General features: G+C 57.8%; 2 protein-coding genes across 5 annotated transcripts; one reads left to right on the top strand and one right to left on the bottom strand.

Moving 5' to 3' along the window:
• The first annotated feature begins 1,734 nt into the window (after nt 1-1,734).
• ACADVL (acyl-CoA dehydrogenase very long chain) lies at nt 1,735-7,324 on the top strand. Of its 2 annotated transcripts, XM_059047953.2 has the most exons (20): nt 1,735-2,153; nt 2,228-2,303; nt 2,576-2,641; nt 2,726-2,798; nt 2,897-2,961; nt 3,059-3,193; nt 3,588-3,732; nt 3,996-4,125; nt 4,215-4,340; nt 4,654-4,852; nt 5,125-5,229; nt 5,669-5,755; nt 5,841-5,903; nt 5,998-6,099; nt 6,177-6,274; nt 6,364-6,436; nt 6,528-6,600; nt 6,690-6,762; nt 6,860-6,935; nt 7,018-7,324. In XM_059047953.2, the coding sequence occupies exons 1-20, from the start codon at nt 2,092-2,094 to the stop codon at nt 7,156-7,158; spliced, it is 1,968 nt and encodes a 655-aa protein (XP_058903936.1). In that variant the 5' UTR covers nt 1,735-2,091; the 3' UTR covers nt 7,159-7,324. The 2 variants fall into 2 exon arrangements, with proteins under 2 accessions (XP_058903936.1, XP_058903938.1); XM_059047955.2 differs by lacking the exon at nt 2,576-2,641 and having other exon boundaries at nt 1,992-2,153.
• A 73-nt stretch (nt 7,325-7,397) lies between these two features.
• DVL2 (dishevelled segment polarity protein 2) lies at nt 7,398-15,557 on the bottom strand. Of its 3 annotated transcripts, none has more exons than XM_059047936.2 (15): nt 15,090-15,557; nt 12,862-12,931; nt 12,250-12,395; nt 12,011-12,120; nt 11,750-11,885; nt 11,547-11,637; nt 11,327-11,396; nt 11,082-11,221; nt 10,918-10,994; nt 10,111-10,178; nt 9,795-9,923; nt 9,555-9,686; nt 9,258-9,437; nt 8,586-8,804; nt 7,398-8,439 (listed from the first exon to the last, which is right to left on the bottom strand). In XM_059047936.2, the coding sequence occupies exons 1-15, from the start codon at nt 15,281-15,283 to the stop codon at nt 7,991-7,993; spliced, it is 2,211 nt and encodes a 736-aa protein (XP_058903919.1). In that variant the 5' UTR covers nt 15,284-15,557; the 3' UTR covers nt 7,398-7,990. The 3 variants fall into 3 exon arrangements, with proteins under 3 accessions (XP_058903919.1, XP_058903920.1, XP_066877800.1); XM_059047937.2 differs by having other exon boundaries at nt 12,023-12,120; nt 15,090-15,547; XM_067021699.1 differs by having other exon boundaries at nt 11,327-11,637.
• Between the last annotated feature and the right edge of the window lie 213 nt (nt 15,558-15,770).

Below are 15,770 nucleotides of genomic sequence, written 5' to 3'. Positions count from 1 at the left end.
TGCAAGTGAGGGGGGATTGGGACAAGGAAGAGATAGAGGGACCAACACACTCACCTCCTTTTCCCCAGCCTTTGCCCTCTCACCCCAGACTCTCTGGAAAGGTCCAGGGAAAAGGATCCCTGGGTCCCAGCCCCCCACCGGCCCCCAGGCCTCTCCTTCACAAGGACTCCTGTTTTTCACCTCTTGGTCCTGGTCCCTCAGACATCTCTCTCTTCTCTCACTTTAATCTCTCTAATCCACCGGCTCGGAGCTGAGCTGTCTTCTCCCCACCCAGCCTGAGCTGCCAGGTAAAGTAGGCTTGACCCGCACACCATCCCGTTCTTCCCAGGTCCCCAGGCACCACCGCCACCACCACCTTCCCCCTCACACGCTGGCCCCTCTCCCCAAAGCCAGGCATGACCGCAACATTTTCCTGAGGACTGGGGAAGAGGGCCACCCCCAAGGGGCTCTGCTCTCACAGCTCAAAAGGAGAGGAAATTGTCACTCTCTCCTCCTGGGCCTGTCCCCAGTGAGAATGGCAAAAAGAGGGGCATAAATTACCTGGGACTTCTTGACCCAGAGCTAGGCGTGTGTGTGTGTGTGTGTGTGTGTGTGTGTGTGCGTGTGCGTGTGTGTGTGCGCGTGTGTGTGTGAAGGGGACGGGACATGAGAATTCCTACACTTCCTCTCAGGACTGGGAAGAATCCATCTTCCCAGAGGTCCAGAGGTCTGCCCTGAGCACATGGTCTCAGGAAAGAACAAGAGAGCGCAGAGAGATGCTCAGGAAGGTCTCAGAGGCCCTAAGAGGGAGGCAGCAAACCTCGGGGTCCTTCCTACTGTGAAAATTTTGGTGTTTCCAGAGTTAGTGACAACTCCATCGTCGTCTCAGGATAATATGCCTGAGCCATCACACCCACCTTGAGTCACCCACCCCACTATTTTTTAAAATTACATTTATTTTTTTATACAGGTTCTTATTAGTTATCTATTTTATACACATCAGTGTATACATGTCAATCCCAATCTCCCAATTCATCCCACCACCAACACCCCCGCCCCCACCCCTTTCCCCACTTGGTGTCCATACGTTTGTTCTTTACATCTCTGTCTCTATTTCTGCCTTGCAAACGGTTCATCTGTACCATTTTTCTAGATTCCACATATATGCGTTAATATACGATATTTGTTTTTCTCTTTCTGACTTACTTCACTCTGTAAAACAGTCTCTAGATCCATCCATGTCTCCACAAATGACCCAATTTTGTTCCTTTTTATGGCTGAGTAATATTCCATTGTACACATGTACCATATCTTCTTTACCCATTTGTCTGTTGATGGGCATTTAGGTTGTTTCCGTGACCTGGCTATTGTAAATGGTGCTGCAGTGAACATGGGGGTGCATGTGTCGTTTTCAATTATGGTTTTCTCAGAGTATATGCCCAGTAGTGGGATTGCTGGGTCATAGCGTAATTCTATTTTTAGTTTTTTAAGGAACCTCCATAGTGGCTGTATCAATTTACATTCCCACCAATAGTGCAAGAGGGTTCCCTTTTCTCCACACCCTCTCCAGCATTTGTTGCTTGTAGATTTTCTGATGATGCCCATTCTAACCCCACCCCACTATTTCCCTGTTTTGTGTTGGTGGAGACAGATTTCACGAGGAACCCCAAAGAGTCCTCTTTCCATGCCTCTGCCTCTGGCATCTATCTAACGCTTATGTCTTCCCACCTCTCCCTTCTAATTCCACCTGGGAAGTCCTCCCTTCAGTCTACCCTCCATCCCTCTGGCTGCAGCCACCTAAGTTCCTCAGTCTTCCGTCTCAGCCTATCTCATCACCCCTTCTGAGGGCTACACTCCAGTTCGGACAGGCGAGATGAAGGAGTTTGGGGGAGACAAGGGACGTTTGGAAATGACCCTAGGTCAACCAGAATGCAGGGGTTCGGTGGCGCTCCGGAACTACATCCTCCAGCACGCCCCAGCGGCCGGAAGCCCCGCCCACCGCCTCCCGGTGCATTGTGGAGGATGAGGCAAGACTGGAGGACCAGACTTTGGCTAACCCGGCGAGAGCGCTAAGTCAACGCTCAGGGTAGCAGCGGTCGGAGCGGTTCGGTGATGCAGGCGGCGAGGATGGCGCCGAGCATGGGGCGGCAGCTGCTGAGGCTGGGGAGCGGGAGGTGTGTGTATGACAGGGGGTAAGGGGGCAGTGGGCCCGGACACCGGGCCAGGACTGAACCCCTACTCCCCACAGCTCGCGGCCCAGTGCGCTCCTTGGGCAGCCCCGGCCCGGCCTCGCCTGGCGACCCTACGCCAGTGGGGCCGCCCAGGTAAGTGACGGCCACCTTCGAGGGTATGAGAGCGGGAAGCCGCCTCGGCTCCCACCTCCACGCCGCCGGCAGGGGTCTCCCTCTTGGTCCCAGTCACCTGCCGATCGCCCTGGCGCCGAAAGTAGGGGAAAGGGCAGACCAGGGTGCCCTGAAGATGAAACTAGGGGAAAGGTGGTGGAAGCGCCCTCCCCTGGCACCCAGCTCTTCCCCTTTGCTTTCCTTGGTACTTTGGGATCCCCTTCCCCGGCCTCACTAACCATCCCTTTCCCCAGGCGGCTGTGGAGAAGTCCGATTCTCTCTCTTCTGAGGCTTCGACCAGGGAAAAACGGGCCAAGCCGGTATGTGGCTCGAGCCCGGGAGGAGCTAAGCTAGGGACAGACCCACCCCACACTGCTCCCTGAAACTCCCTTCTCCCTGTGCAGGAATCGAAGTCCTTTGCTGTGGGGATGTTCAAAGGCCAGCTCACCACTGATCAGGTGTTCCCGTACCCCTCTGGTAAGGAAACGGATAGGCGAAGCTGCATGGGGCGTCTTCCCCTGACCGCCTCGCCTGGCCTGACCTGCCCGTCCCTCTTGCCACTCCAACCCCTGCAGTGCTCAACGAGGACCAGACACAGTTTCTTAAAGAGCTGGTGGGGCCTGTGTCCCGATTCTTTGAGGTGAGCAATGCCAGCCTGAGGAATCGAGCTTGGTCCCTGATGGGGTGGGAAAGAGGATAAGGCGCTTAACAGGAATGAGATCCTGTGCCTTCCCCAGGAGGTGAACGATCCTGCCAAGAATGACATGCTGGAGCAAGTGGAGGAGACCACTATGCAGGGTCTCAAGGAGCTGGGGGCCTTTGGTCTGCAAGTGCCCAGTGAACTGGGTGGTGTGGGTCTCTGCAACACCCAGGTGAGGGAGCTCCCTCGGTCATCTCCAGTGTCCCCGTCTACTACTCACGCCTGGAGCTAAGGTCTCTGCCAAGAGCTGCCCTGGGGGCCTGTGGGATGTTGACTCTTACCACCAAACTACTTGCAGTTCCCAAGGGCCGTGGACCTCACCCAGGGTCCCAAGTCCTAATGAATCGCTAAGGTGGGGACTGCCTGAGGATAGTGTAGGGAGCCAACCTCCCACCGAGACCTGGAACAGACCTGCCAGGGTCCTCCTCTGCCCTGGCCCCACTTGCTCTGCCCACTCTCTCTGCAGGGATGCCCAGGTCAGGCTCTGCCCTGCTGCCCACGCTTTCCTGCTAAGGGCAGGTCCCCACGTAGCCAGTTACAGCCCCCGATGCCTGTTTCCCCTCCAGTATGCCCGCTTGGTGGAGATCGTGGGCATGCATGACCTCGGCCTGGCCATCATCCTGGGGGCCCACCAGAGCATCGGTTTCAAAGGCATCCTGCTCTTCGGCACAAAGGCCCAGAAAGAAAAATACCTCCCCAAACTGGCATCTGGTGAGGCAGCCCTAGGAGACCCAGAGATCGGGAGTGTCCTGGGCCTGGCACAAATTGGGCTGCGTGGTACTTAGATCACCACACAGCTGGGTGTGTTGGCTGGGGGGGATTCTGGGTAGACATCCCAGTGTGCTGGTGGGGAAATACGAAGACACTGAATATCGCCAGAAGCGTTAAGGGGGAATGCCTGTGGGGGGGGGGCAGCACTAAAGGACCTTTCATGTCCATCGGAACCCAGTGTAAAGGAGCTCTCTCTCCAACAGGTGAGACTATTGCTGCTTTCTGTCTAACTGAGCCCTCGAGTGGATCAGATGCAGCCTCTATCCGAACCTCAGCTGTGCCTAGCCCCTGTGGAAAATACTATACCCTCAATGGAAGCAAGATTTGGATCAGGCACTCTTCTCCCATTTTTCCCTCCTCTCCACCTCTGCCCACGTCCAGGCCCCACTGCTCCATCCTGACTGCCTCTCACTTTTCCACAGTAATGGAGGCCTAGCGGATATCTTCACGGTCTTTGCCAAGACACCAGTTAAAGACACAGCCACGGGGGCCGTGAAGGAGAAGATCACAGCTTTTGTGGTGGAGAGGAGCTTTGGAGGTGTCACCAAGTGAGTGGGCTGGGGAGAAAGAGGTGGAGCCAGGGCGGGGGCAGTACTGCTGTCACAGGTCACTCTGGGGATGGGTGCAAAAACCAGAGCATTTGGACAGCACGTTCCTTTTAGGCCTAGTATGCATGCAGCTGACCTAAAGTTTGGCTTCAGCAACCACTGAGCCCATCACGCGACAGCAGGATAGAGCCAGGCCTCCTCAGCCCTCTGGGCATGCCAGGGACTGCTGCCTGCGCCTCTTATAGGCTGGCTCATAATGAATGAATGGCTCACCCCCACACCCAGTGGCAACTTCTCCACCCTGTCGTCACAGCGGGCCCCCTGAGAAGAAGATGGGCATCAGGGCCTCAAACACGGCAGAGGTGCATTTTGACGGAGTACGGGTGCCGTCAGAGAACGTACTGGGTGAGGTGGGGGGCGGCTTCAAGGTCGCCATGCACATTCTCAACAACGGAAGGTTTGGCATGGCCGCGGCCTTGGCCGGCACCATGAAGAGCATCATAGCTAAGGCGGTGAGTACCCTGCCTGAGTCCCTAGCCAGCCTGAATCCAAGCCTGAGTCACACTGTCTCCTTTTCCACGTGTCCCTGGGCTCTTGCAAGCCCTCCCTCCACCAGAGGCCCCTCCCCTGCCAACAGCTCCAGACTTGATAGCTTAAGGTCTCCACCCAGCCTGGACTGAACTCTTGGCTGTGGCCAAAGCCCACCCGTCCCAGCACAGCCCAGCCCCTCTCCCCGACAGAGGAGACTAGAGAACCACAGTGGGACACACGCGCCCTCTTCCAGGTGGATCACGCTGCTAATCGTACCCAGTTTGGGGAAAAAATTCACAACTTTGGGATGATCCAGGAGAAGCTGGCCCGGATGGCTATGCTGCAATATGTGACTGAGGTGAGGGCCACCCCCCTCCCCAGAGCCCTGAGGCCTTCTTCCCGGTTGGGTCAGACTACAACCCCCAGCAGCACCTGGGGCAGTGGGTCTCCAGCTTTACACCAATGCCCTAGGGGATGCGGGGAGGCATAGTCAGCTCAGCTTCCGCAGGATGGAGAGAGCCGTGCTGTTCTGCCGAGGTGCTTCCAGAGGTCCCTGCAATTTGGTCTACCCCACCCCACCCTTACTCCTTCTTCACCCCTTTCAAGAAGTCAAATGCCTGCACGCCCCTGACGAACTGACCAGGGAACCAAATATTTGGACGTGCCTGACGCATGGCATTGGAAGGTGAAGGCAAGGGCCACAGGGCGCCAGGGCAGACCCAGTCTTGTAGATGTGGGTGATCAGGTCGAGTCTGATGCAGCCCTTTTCCATTTCCCTTACCGTGTCCCAACCTCAGTCCATGGCGTACATGGTGAGTGCCAACATGGACCAGGGATCCACAGACTTCCAGATAGAGGCCGCCATCAGCAAGATCTTTGGCTCGGTGAGGTCCCAGGCCTGCGGGGAGGGAGAGCCCGCTTTGGGAGCTTGGCTCCAAACCCAATTCGGGGTGTTTTCTTTGTCCCTAGGAGGCAGCCTGGAAGGTGACAGATGAGTGCATCCAAATCATGGGGGGCATGGGCTTCATGAAGGTACAGAACACCTCTCTGCCCAGGCCAACTGCAGTGGGCAAGGAAGAGGCGGCACGTCCAGCAAGGGCGTATGATCTGTCTTCCTCTGTGGCAGGAGCCTGGGGTAGAGCGTGTGCTCCGAGATCTTCGCATCTTCCGGATCTTTGAAGGGACGAATGACATTCTCCGGCTGTTTGTGGCTCTGCAGGGCTGTATGGTAAGAGGGAGGAGAAAAGGGGGGAGGAGCTGGGCAGGACAGCGAGTCCTGACTATTGGACCCTCCTCCCCCCACAGGACAAAGGAAAGGAACTCTCGGGGCTTGGCAATGCTCTAAAGAATCCTTTTGGGAATGCTGGCCTCCTGCTGGGAGAGGCAAGCAAACAGCTGAGGCGGTAAGCTTAGGGGCCAGGGCAGGGTGGGGCGGGGCGGGGTAGGGCAGGGTATGGCAACTAACCAGTCACCCTTCCCCTTTTTCTCTAAGGCGGGCAGGGCTGCGCAGCGGCCTGAGTCTCAGCGGCGCCATCCACCAGGAACTGAGTCGGAGCGGTGAGCTGGTGAGTGGTCATGGTAGGGGGACAGTCTGCATCGAAGGCTGACGGGGCCAGGCCCCACTCTGAGCCCTGGGCACCTTCCCCATCTCTTCAGGCAGTGCAGGCTCTGGAGCAGTTTGCTGCAGTGGTGGAGACCAAGCTGATGAAACACAAGAAGGAGATTGTCAGTGAGTGAGCTCTACCCCATTCCCGCCCCCCCCCCTTTTCCTTTCCCTCCGACTAACCACCCCCCAACCGCATCCCATCTACCTGACAGACGAACAGTTTCTGCTGCAGCGTCTGGCAGACAGTGCCATTGACCTCTATGCCATGGTGGTGGTTCTGTCCAGGTGAGGAGGCAGTGGGGGAAGCCTGAGCTCCAGTGGGGGCACTGGGGGTCCTGGGCCAGGCTCACAGCCCAGATTGGTTTCCTCCTGCTTCCCCCAGGGCCTCAAGGGCCCTGAGTGAGGGCCACCCCACAGCCCAGCATGAGAAAATGCTCTGTGACAGCTGGTGTACTGAGGTGAGATCCAGGGCTACCAGGTACGGGGGGCGGCAGGGGGGCCCTCGAGGCACAGGCCTGACCCCTCCTTCCCCCTCCCCAGGCTGCAGCCCGGATCAAGGAGAATGTGGCTGCTCTGCAGTCTGACCCCCAGCAGCAGGAGCTCTTCCGTAACTTCAAAAGCATCTCCAAGGCCTTGGTGGAGCGGGGGGGCGTGGTCACCAGCAACCCCCTTGGCTTCTGAATACTCCCAGCGAGGGCCTGGCCCAGAACGTGCCTTCGCCCAAGCCCAAGCCCAGGCCCCTTCTGTGCTGACCCTGGTTCTGCCTTGAAGGGGGCCTCGGCCCAGGACGGTGCCTACTCTCAGAGGGACCGCTTACCGCCTCACAAATAAAGTCTCTAACAAGTCACGCTCTGCTGCCATACCTCTGTCCTTTCCCTTGCTGCCTGCCTCCCTCCCAAAGAAAGGAGCCAGAGGCACGGGGAGTTTGCCCCTATTGCTTTATTTGGTGTTTTATACAAGTGACTAAAATAAATAGAGTAACAAAAGCAGCTACACAGCCCCCAAATACCAAATACCCCAACTTCCTTTGACTGCCGTCTAGGGGAAGCAACCCCCTTCCACTTCCCAGGGCACCACCGACTGACCACCCTCCCACCCTGCGCAGGACAGAGCTGACTGGGCTGACGGAGTAGGAGGTCACATTTTGGGGTTAGAAAAAGGGGCCCAGGAGACAGGGATTCTTCATACAAAAGAGAAAATGTCTAGTAAAAAAATAGTCCCCAAAATGTAAAAAAGTCTATTTTAACCCCCCAAAAGGCTTATAAAAAACAATAAAGCTAAAAATAACCAAAGGTCCCTTGCTGAGCCCCGAGGGAAGGGGGAGGAACCAGGCACTGCTGGAAAGAGTCACAGTGGCAGCAGCCTCACAGCAGGCAGCGGCCCACAGGACAGGCTGAGTCCAGGCACCGGAGAAGTAACGAGCACGTGACTGACAAGACACCCAATCCCAGGACAGGAGCACCAGGCACTGACAGGCCAAGGGTGGAGATCCAACATGGCCCCACCACGCGCTCTACATAACATCCACAAAGAACTCACTGGGGTTGCCCATGGCCATGTGGAAGCTTTGGCGGCTGGCCGTCAGCTCTGGGGGCACGGAGCCCAGGTCTCTGACTGGAGGGGCCCCTGGAGGCTGCACTGCTGGAGGGACAGGGGGCGGGGGAGGGGGCATCATGACCACCATCATGGGGTTATATGGGAGGGCCATGCCAGGAGGTGGACCATAGGGATGGAGCCCTGGGTGGGCTCGGAGATTGGGAGCACCTCCTGATGAGCCCCTGGATGGGGGAGGGCCCCCATCACCAGTCGCACCAGGTTCCCCACCCCGCCGAAGGCTGCCGCCCCGGCTGGAAGGCTCAGACTCACTGCCGCTGCCAGACTTGGACTCAGGGGCCCGCTCCTCGGGCCTCCCTGTGCGCCCCGCCCCCCCATCGCTTCGTGTCGACCCACTGCTCCGGCTCCCTGTGGGAGGAGAGGGGATGGGAGCAACTGAGCCCCAGCCCAGGGTCCCTTGGCCTCCCCGGTCCCCGCTCCAGCCTCTGCTCCCTGGCTTCACCTTGGTGCCCACATCCAGGCCCCGGCTGTAGGGGGATCCGGCGGTGACTTACCCTCGCTGTGCTGGCTGCTGGCACTGCCTCCACCGTAGGTGTAGGACGAGAGCTCGTGGTAGGGTGGGGGCTGGGGACTGTATGGGTGCGGGGCTGGGTACTGGTAGGAGAAGGTGGGCAGCAGGGGCCAGGGGGTGGCCCCGGGCAAAGGAGCCAAGGTGTCCTGGTCCGAAGCGCCACTGGAGCCATCGTTATCATTCAGAGACAGGTTGACTAGGTCTGGAAGGCAAGAGAAAGACCCAGGATCACTGCTTTAAGAAGCCAGCACCCCAAGACATCGAATGAAGAGGAACTGGGAACCGCTTCCCCACAACCATCCACGATGGGGGTTAAAACGAAGGCCTCTGACAGGAAATGTCCCACCGGCCACAGCCATCAGGACAGGAACTCGGCCAGGGCCACCACTAGTCCCACGTGCTTCTATGTGACTCAGGAAAAGCTGCCCTCCCCACCGGCAGACACAAGCCTGCACGTGGCGCGCAGCTCCTCCGGCAGGACCCTGGGGGACGCCCGCCCCCGCGCGTGTCATCAGCCAGCACGGGGCCCAGTGCAGGACGCACGCCGCTCCGCGTCCACCGTGGCCCTGGCCGGTCTCTGGGCTAGGCCTGGGGTTGGAGAAGCAGGACGCGGCAGCCAGAGCCGCTCTCCCCGGGCTGGGACAGGGGCACTCACAACTCTCACAGCCGCCACTGAGGTCTCCAAAGACGTAATAGCACTGCTCAGAGAAGGTGATCTTGTTCACAGTGTGCCGGATAAGGCCTGCCTTGAGCAGCCCGCTGGCATACTTTCGGGCCTCCCGCCGCTCAGGAAAGCCCTCCACGTGATGGTAGAGCCAGTCAACCACGTCCGAGCCTGGATCGCCCAGGGCAAAGAAAGGCCTCAGGTTCTTCTCCCCAGCTCCTGCCTGGACCATTCCCAGTTTTGGCCTCCTCCTCCTCCCCACACCACATGCCCGGAGCCCAGCCGTACCCAGAAAGGCATTAGGGATGGTGATCTTGAGCCACATGCGGTCCCGAACTTCCAGTCCAGACTCTGGAGCTGCCATGGCCTTGGTCACAGATGCCATGTCTGTATGGATGGAGAGGCCCCGGCCCTCACAGCCTGACAAAGGAGAAACGGAGAACGAGAGGTAGGGCCAAGGAGCGGTGGATTCACACCACACTGGGTGGTCTTCCAGGGAGGCTGGAGGAGGCGGGCCTGGGGGCTCACCATCAGGAAGAGAGGACCCAGATGTGATGGTGCTCATGGATGAGGAGCCTGGATAGGCTGGGAAGGTGCCAGTCAGCGCAGCAGAGTGTGAGACCCAGGCAGCAGGGTCAATCGGCTGGATGGGCTCATCTGGGAGAGCGAAGGCCACCAAGATGGTCACTTCCCAGTCCCAGAGAGCCAGCCCTGTCCCTCCCTGAATCAGGCTCCTGTCCCAGCCCCACCCTGACCCTCACCCACCCACTCCCTGCAGCCTGGAGGCCACGGGTATCCACACCCTCCCTGTCCTCGCAGCTACAGGTCCCTGAGCATCACTCACTTCGGGGGAGAGTGAAGTAGGCCTGGGGTGAGGGATCCCAGCACTTGGCTACAGTCAGCACGATGGGGCTGTGAGGAAGAGGAGGCCAGTCAAGCTGGGGTGAGGGGAGAGGCCTGAGGAGTGGGGAAGCCTGGAATGAGAATGGGTGAGGGACCAAAAAAAGGAAAAGCAAAAGGAGCACGGACATGGCTGGGCCAGAGAAGGTGATGGTGGAAGGCTCCACAATGCGGGTGACTCACCGACACGGGTAACTCTTAAAAACACACTGCTGGGTAATTCAAGTGAGTATACGCTGCATGGTCCCACTCAGAACAAGTCCGAAAACAGGTAAAACTAAACTGTTGTTCAAAAACACGCGTATGGCCGGTGAAACAACGACCAAGCAAACCACCGTGGTGATGACCAAAGCATCAGGAGAGTGGTTACCTCCGGGGGAGTGAGGCGGGAAGGAGTGGGAAGGGACTCTGTGAGGGGCTCTCCCCGGGTCAGAAACCTTCTAGGTCATGATCTAGGCGGTGAGGACACAAACACCTGCTCGCTCCAGACTCACTCGTTACGCGTTCTTGCTCTATGTATTTTTTTCTGGCAGCGCCGTGCGGCATGCGGGATCTTAGTTCCCTGACCAAGGACCGAACCCTCGCCCCCTGCAGTGGAAGCGCGGAGTCCCAACCACTGGACCGCCAGGGAAATCCCACACTGCGTACTTTCTGACGAGCATTACGTTTCACCACTTTTTAAAATAATAAAACGAAAGGTGAAAAGGCAAAGAAAGAGAACCAAGGACCTGAGAGCAGCTCGGAGGCTCACCCCGGCTTGTGCACGATATCCCTCAGCACTCGCACCGCATCATCGTTGCTCATGTTCTCAAAGTTCATGTCGTTCACCTGGCAGGAGGGGGCGGTGGGTCAAAGGTGGGGGAGAGGGGCTGAGGGCCCTGGCCTGGGCCAGCGGGGGGCCCCGCCCCAGCTCACCTGCAAAAGCATGTCCCCCGGCTCAATGCGCCCGTCAGCCGCCACGGCCCCCCCCTTCATGATGGAGCCGATGTAGATGCCTCCATCTCCCCGCTCGTTGCTCTGACCCACGATGGAGATGCCCAGGAAGTTGTACTTCTCTGTGGAGGGAGGCCAGGTGACGAGGGGAAAGCCCAGCCTCATGCCTCCCAGGGACCCTGGAGACCAGGTCCTCCCAGCCCCCAGGGCCTGGGCGCACTCCATACCCATGTTGAGCGTGACTGTGATGATGTTGAGAGACATGGTGGAATCGGTGACGCTGCTGAAGGATGAGGCCTGTGGTGGGTAAAGGGGAAGGAGCCAGACTGCCTCCAACAAGCCGGGACAAGCCCCAGGATTCTCCCTGTCTGGGCCTTGTACCCCTGAAACCAAGGCCCGCGCCCCCAACTCCCCCAAGGTCCAGCTGCCCCACAAGAAGCCCCTCACCCTCTCCAGGCGGGGTGGCCGCTGTTTCCTCCGCCGCCGGTGGCGCTTGAGGAGGCGGGAAGCGCTGCTCTGCTCCGTGGAGCTGCTGAACCTGCCGGGAGGTCGGGCGGGGAGCTGGCCGGGCGGTGGTCGCGGGGCCAAAGGAGAGGACGGGGTGGCGGCGGGGGCGGGGGGGCGCCCCGGGGAGGCCTACGGAGCCCCACCTGCTCATGGTGTCCTCCTCGTCCGAGTCCCCCAGGCTGGTGCTCTCCAGCTCGCTGGTCATGAGGGTGGACGAGCTCTCGTACCCTGCCAGGTGGCGCTCCAGCCTCGAGGGGCCGCTGGGCCGGTGGCCCCCCGCTGAGGGAGAACAGGAACTTCAGGAACCAGGACTCGGGCTCCTCACCCTTGTCAGGGCTTTGGGTGGGAGCCAACCCCTCCCCAGCTCCCAGTCTAGCCGGCCTCCAGGCCTGGCCCCCCCTCACCGCCGCGCTCACTGCTGTCTCGCCTGCGAGGTCGCTCCCGCCTCAGAGACACCACTGACTCTGTTTCTGTCTCGGGCTCCAGATTTTCCCGGCTGCTGGACACGTTAGGGCTAGATGGGCAGAGAGGGTGTCCCACCTGCGTCAGTGGGACAAGGCTCCTAATCCTCGGCTTCCCCCCCAGGGGGCTTGGATTCCCTCCTCACCTCCCTCCCCTGGACTCAAGAATCCCAAGGACTCACTGGAAGGATGGAGGCCTGGAGTCTCCAATGCCACTGGTCCTCTCCGGTGGCAGAGGGGGTACAGGTGGCGGTGGAGGCGCTGGGTCTGTCCGGGGCTCGTGGGCTGGGGGGGCCATCTCAGGTTGGGGGTTATCTGATGACACTAACTAGAAGAATGCAAGTGATTTGAAAAGAACAACAACCAAAGAAAACGGCTCAATGGGGAAGTGAGGCATATGAGATGAGAGTAAGAGGAAAGAGTAGCAAAGGGGACAGCGCCTGAGAGAGCCTGGAGAAAAGCACAAAAAATGCAGCAGCAAGCGTTAGAGGCTCCAGAAGGAGAAGGCTGAGGAGCTCCAGCTGGCTGGCTCTCCAAACAGGTAGGGAGGATGGGAGTTCCCTGGCAGTACAGTGGTTAGGACTCGGCGCTTTCACCGGCAGGCCCAGGTTCAATCCCCTTCGGGGAGCTAAGATCCCTGAAGGCCACACGGGGCATGGCCAAAAACAAACAAAGAAACAAACAGGTAAGGAGGCACAGAGCCAGAGCTTCCAGCAACTGAGAGGGGGTGGGCACAGGCTGAGGCTTGGAGGAGCTTGGCAATGCCAGAGGGACTCTCAGGCAGGGCCCCTTACCCAGGATACCACCCTTCCGTTGAAGCAGGGAAGGCGAGCATTGTCATCTGAAATCTCTTCCTTCACCACCCTGCCAAGACAAGATAAAGGTCAGTGAGACTGGACTGACTTCCCCCATTCCCACCCGCATTCGAAGTTTCTCTCAATCTTCATCCAGCTCAAGGATGTTGTTTTTCTCCCACCTTGTCCAAGTCCCCTTCTCTGACGCTGAAACACTTAACACCTAAGAAATCACCAAACTCAATTCCTTTTCCTTATTTCTCCTTCTCTCCCCAGCTCATCCTCAGGGGCTCAGCGCTGTTCCAGAGATTTCCTAGGGTCTGATTCAAACCTCTCAGTCCAATATCAAAGGCTTCCCGTAAGGTTGCCGCAGGTGTCCCCAATATCTACCCTTAGGAGCCTTGCAGGCAGCCTCCCTCCAACTTTCACCCTATTCCTCACACAACTTCCCCCAAAGGCTTTGGCCCTCATCTACATCACTACTTTTATGCTTTCCTTAGCTTTCTCCAACTCTCTTCCAGAGAGATGTCCAAATGTGCCGTCTTCCCCGAGATAAAAATAAATACCCATTAGACCAAAGAATAGTACTTCCTCACTAGACGGAGCTCCCGAGCAGAGGTGAAGCCCAGATCCCCATTCTCCTGTACCTAACCTGGCACAGACTCTGCACTAAGCAATCTGCTCCTCCTGACAGACTCTAAAGCCCAGCCCTGGGGGTCACCTCTCCCAAGGGTTCCTTCAATGGACCTTCTTTTCAATCACCAAGTGAAATCATTAATGCCCGTCTTGTTCAACACCATGTCCCCCGCCACAGACCAAAATACCCGACACTTCCTGCGCATTAACAAATACCTGTTGGCTAAACTAATAAACTATGACACACTCTGCCCTGAACAGGCTCTCACACACACTCCCCCCCAAACTGGGATATCTGGTTGGATTAACTCTTTAGCCTAATACAGTTCTAAGAGCCTGGATATATGTCAACTCAATCCCACCTATTATCAATGTGACAACACAGCCCAGTCACTACCCATCTGTCTCAGCATAACGCTGTATTCTTCACAACATAATCCAGTCTCTGCATAGTCCAGCCTGACAAATGATTCTATCCTGTATCACCATATCCTAGTGTAAGAATTAGACTCAATGTTAACAAGGGCAATGACCACACACCCAGAATGTACCATGCACCTGTACTAAGCATTTTACTCTGCTTAACTCCATTTCACACACAAAATCAAGGCACAGAAGTTCAATAAATTGCCCCAGATTATACTGCTGACAAACAGAACGTTGAAATCCAAGGTAACTCCCAAGACGGTACCACCTTCCCAACGTCCAACAGTCTTTCTAGGTAGAGCCCAGTCTACTCAGCTTTCCTATAACCCAGGCTATCGCAGCCTGATCCAGCCTCCCTTTAAGAGGTAAGGCTGAGGACCAAGAGAGCACAGTCCCAAAGTCTATAAACACAAAAGGGCCTACTCTGATTATTTAAAGTCCCAGTCTCGCCCAGACTGTCCCAAATTACCCCAGGGTAGCCCAATCTCTTCTACCACATGCAGCTGTCTACACCAATAGAGACTAGAATATCCCAATCCAGCTGACTGTACCAGCTGTATTGGTACAGACCCCGTCAGCCCCGTCTGCCCTTGTATTGAGTGTCCCAATAAAAACTAGGCCCCCAGAGAAACTAAGATCAATCAATAGAACCCGCTGGAGACCAGAATGGCATCCCAACAGAACACTCTGCATTAGTACGGACTAGACTGTCCCCAAACTATCCTGTCTGCCTTAGCATAGGACAGAACATCCCAAGCCTGCCCAGTACAGCCCAATCTACATCAGCAGAGTCCACAATATCCCTATATAGCCTGTGTGCTACAGCTCTACTCACAATGTAGTTACCAGTGGAGAGATCAATCTACCTCAGCACAGACCAGAACAACCAAAAATAAACCAGTGTGCCCCACTCTATTCCAGTATAGCCTAATCTTCTCTAATCTGGTTTAGTATAGCCCAGTCTGCCCTCCTACAGTTCCGCGCGCCTCACTCTAGGCATAACCTTGTCCGTCCTGCGATAGCCAATCTACACGAGCATAGTAAAGATGTGCTCCACTATAGCCCAGAAAATCCCAGCATGTCCCAAAGTAGACCAGTGCCCCTCAATATTACCCAACCCACAAAAGCACAGCCCCCGTCGTTCCTAGTCTAGGCCTCGCGCTCACCCGAAATCCTGATCCATAGACTTGAAAAAGTACTTAGCGCCCGCGGGCCGCTGCAAGACGCTCTTGAAATCGCCGAGGGTGATGCGCTCGGCGGGGACGGGGATCTTCACCAGGTAGGGAGTCTCTTCTTCATCCAGGTGGTAAATCACCTTCGTCTCCCCGACACCACCGCCCCCAGCGCCGCTGCCCGCCATGGTCTCGCCCGCGCGCTCCCGGGCTCCGCCGCCCACCCAGCGGGGCTAATCGCCCCCGCCGCGCCTGCGCACTCCCGCGAACCGACGCGCGAGCAACGTGACCGACCCAGAGTAAGAAAGGTGCAAAAGGGAAAAAGACAAGGCTCAGCGGGGTGACGGCGGGGGGAGGTGGGGACTGGCCGTGGGGCGCGACCCAAAGCCGCGGGCTCCGCCGCCGCCGCCGCCGCCGCCGCCGCCGACGTCGCGAGTGCTCTCCAGCGCCCCGCCCACCTCTCCCCATGTCACGTGACTAGAACTAGCCCACCCCCGCTCTGCCCGTAACGCCCCACCACGTGACCCTCGCTGGTCACGTGACCCGCCGCTCCGCCTAGCGCCCCCGTCACATTATTGCCACTTTCAGCAACGGTCTCCCAACCCTCTACGGCTCCGCCCCCAAGTGTGTCCCCACCCGCCTCCTACAACTACCCTGGCTTCGCTGGCCTCTGCC

The sequence above is a fragment of the Kogia breviceps genome, chromosome 19, assembly GCF_026419965.1.
Source record: "Kogia breviceps isolate mKogBre1 chromosome 19, mKogBre1 haplotype 1, whole genome shotgun sequence".
Lineage (NCBI taxonomy): Eukaryota > Metazoa > Chordata > Mammalia > Artiodactyla > Physeteridae > Kogia > Kogia breviceps.
Note: the sequence above shows the minus strand (reverse complement) of the source record. Positions and strands in the feature narration are given on the sequence as shown.

Bases quoted from the DNA above. Each gene is read 5' to 3' on its own strand.
- ACADVL (XM_059047953.2), top strand. From the start codon at position 2,092: ATGCAGGCGGCGAGGATGGCGCCGAGCATGGGGCGGCAGCTGCTGAGG. The intron at 5,230-5,668 runs GTGAGGGCCACC...TCCCAACCTCAG, and splicing joins TGCTGCAATATGTGACTGAG to TCCATGGCGTACATGGTGAG. The intron at 5,904-5,997 runs GTACAGAACACC...CCTCTGTGGCAG, and splicing joins GGGGCATGGGCTTCATGAAG to GAGCCTGGGGTAGAGCGTGT.
- DVL2 (XM_067021699.1), bottom strand. From the start codon at position 15,283: ATGGCGGGCAGCGGCGCTGGGGGCGGTGGTGTCGGGGAGACGAAGGTG. The intron at 11,222-11,326 runs GTATGGAGTGCG...CTCCCTCCACAG, and splicing joins CACAGTCACGCTCAACATGG to AGAAGTACAACTTCCTGGGC. The intron at 10,995-11,081 runs GTGAGCTGGGGC...CCCTCCTGCCAG, and splicing joins CGGGGGACATGCTTTTGCAG to GTGAACGACATGAACTTTGA.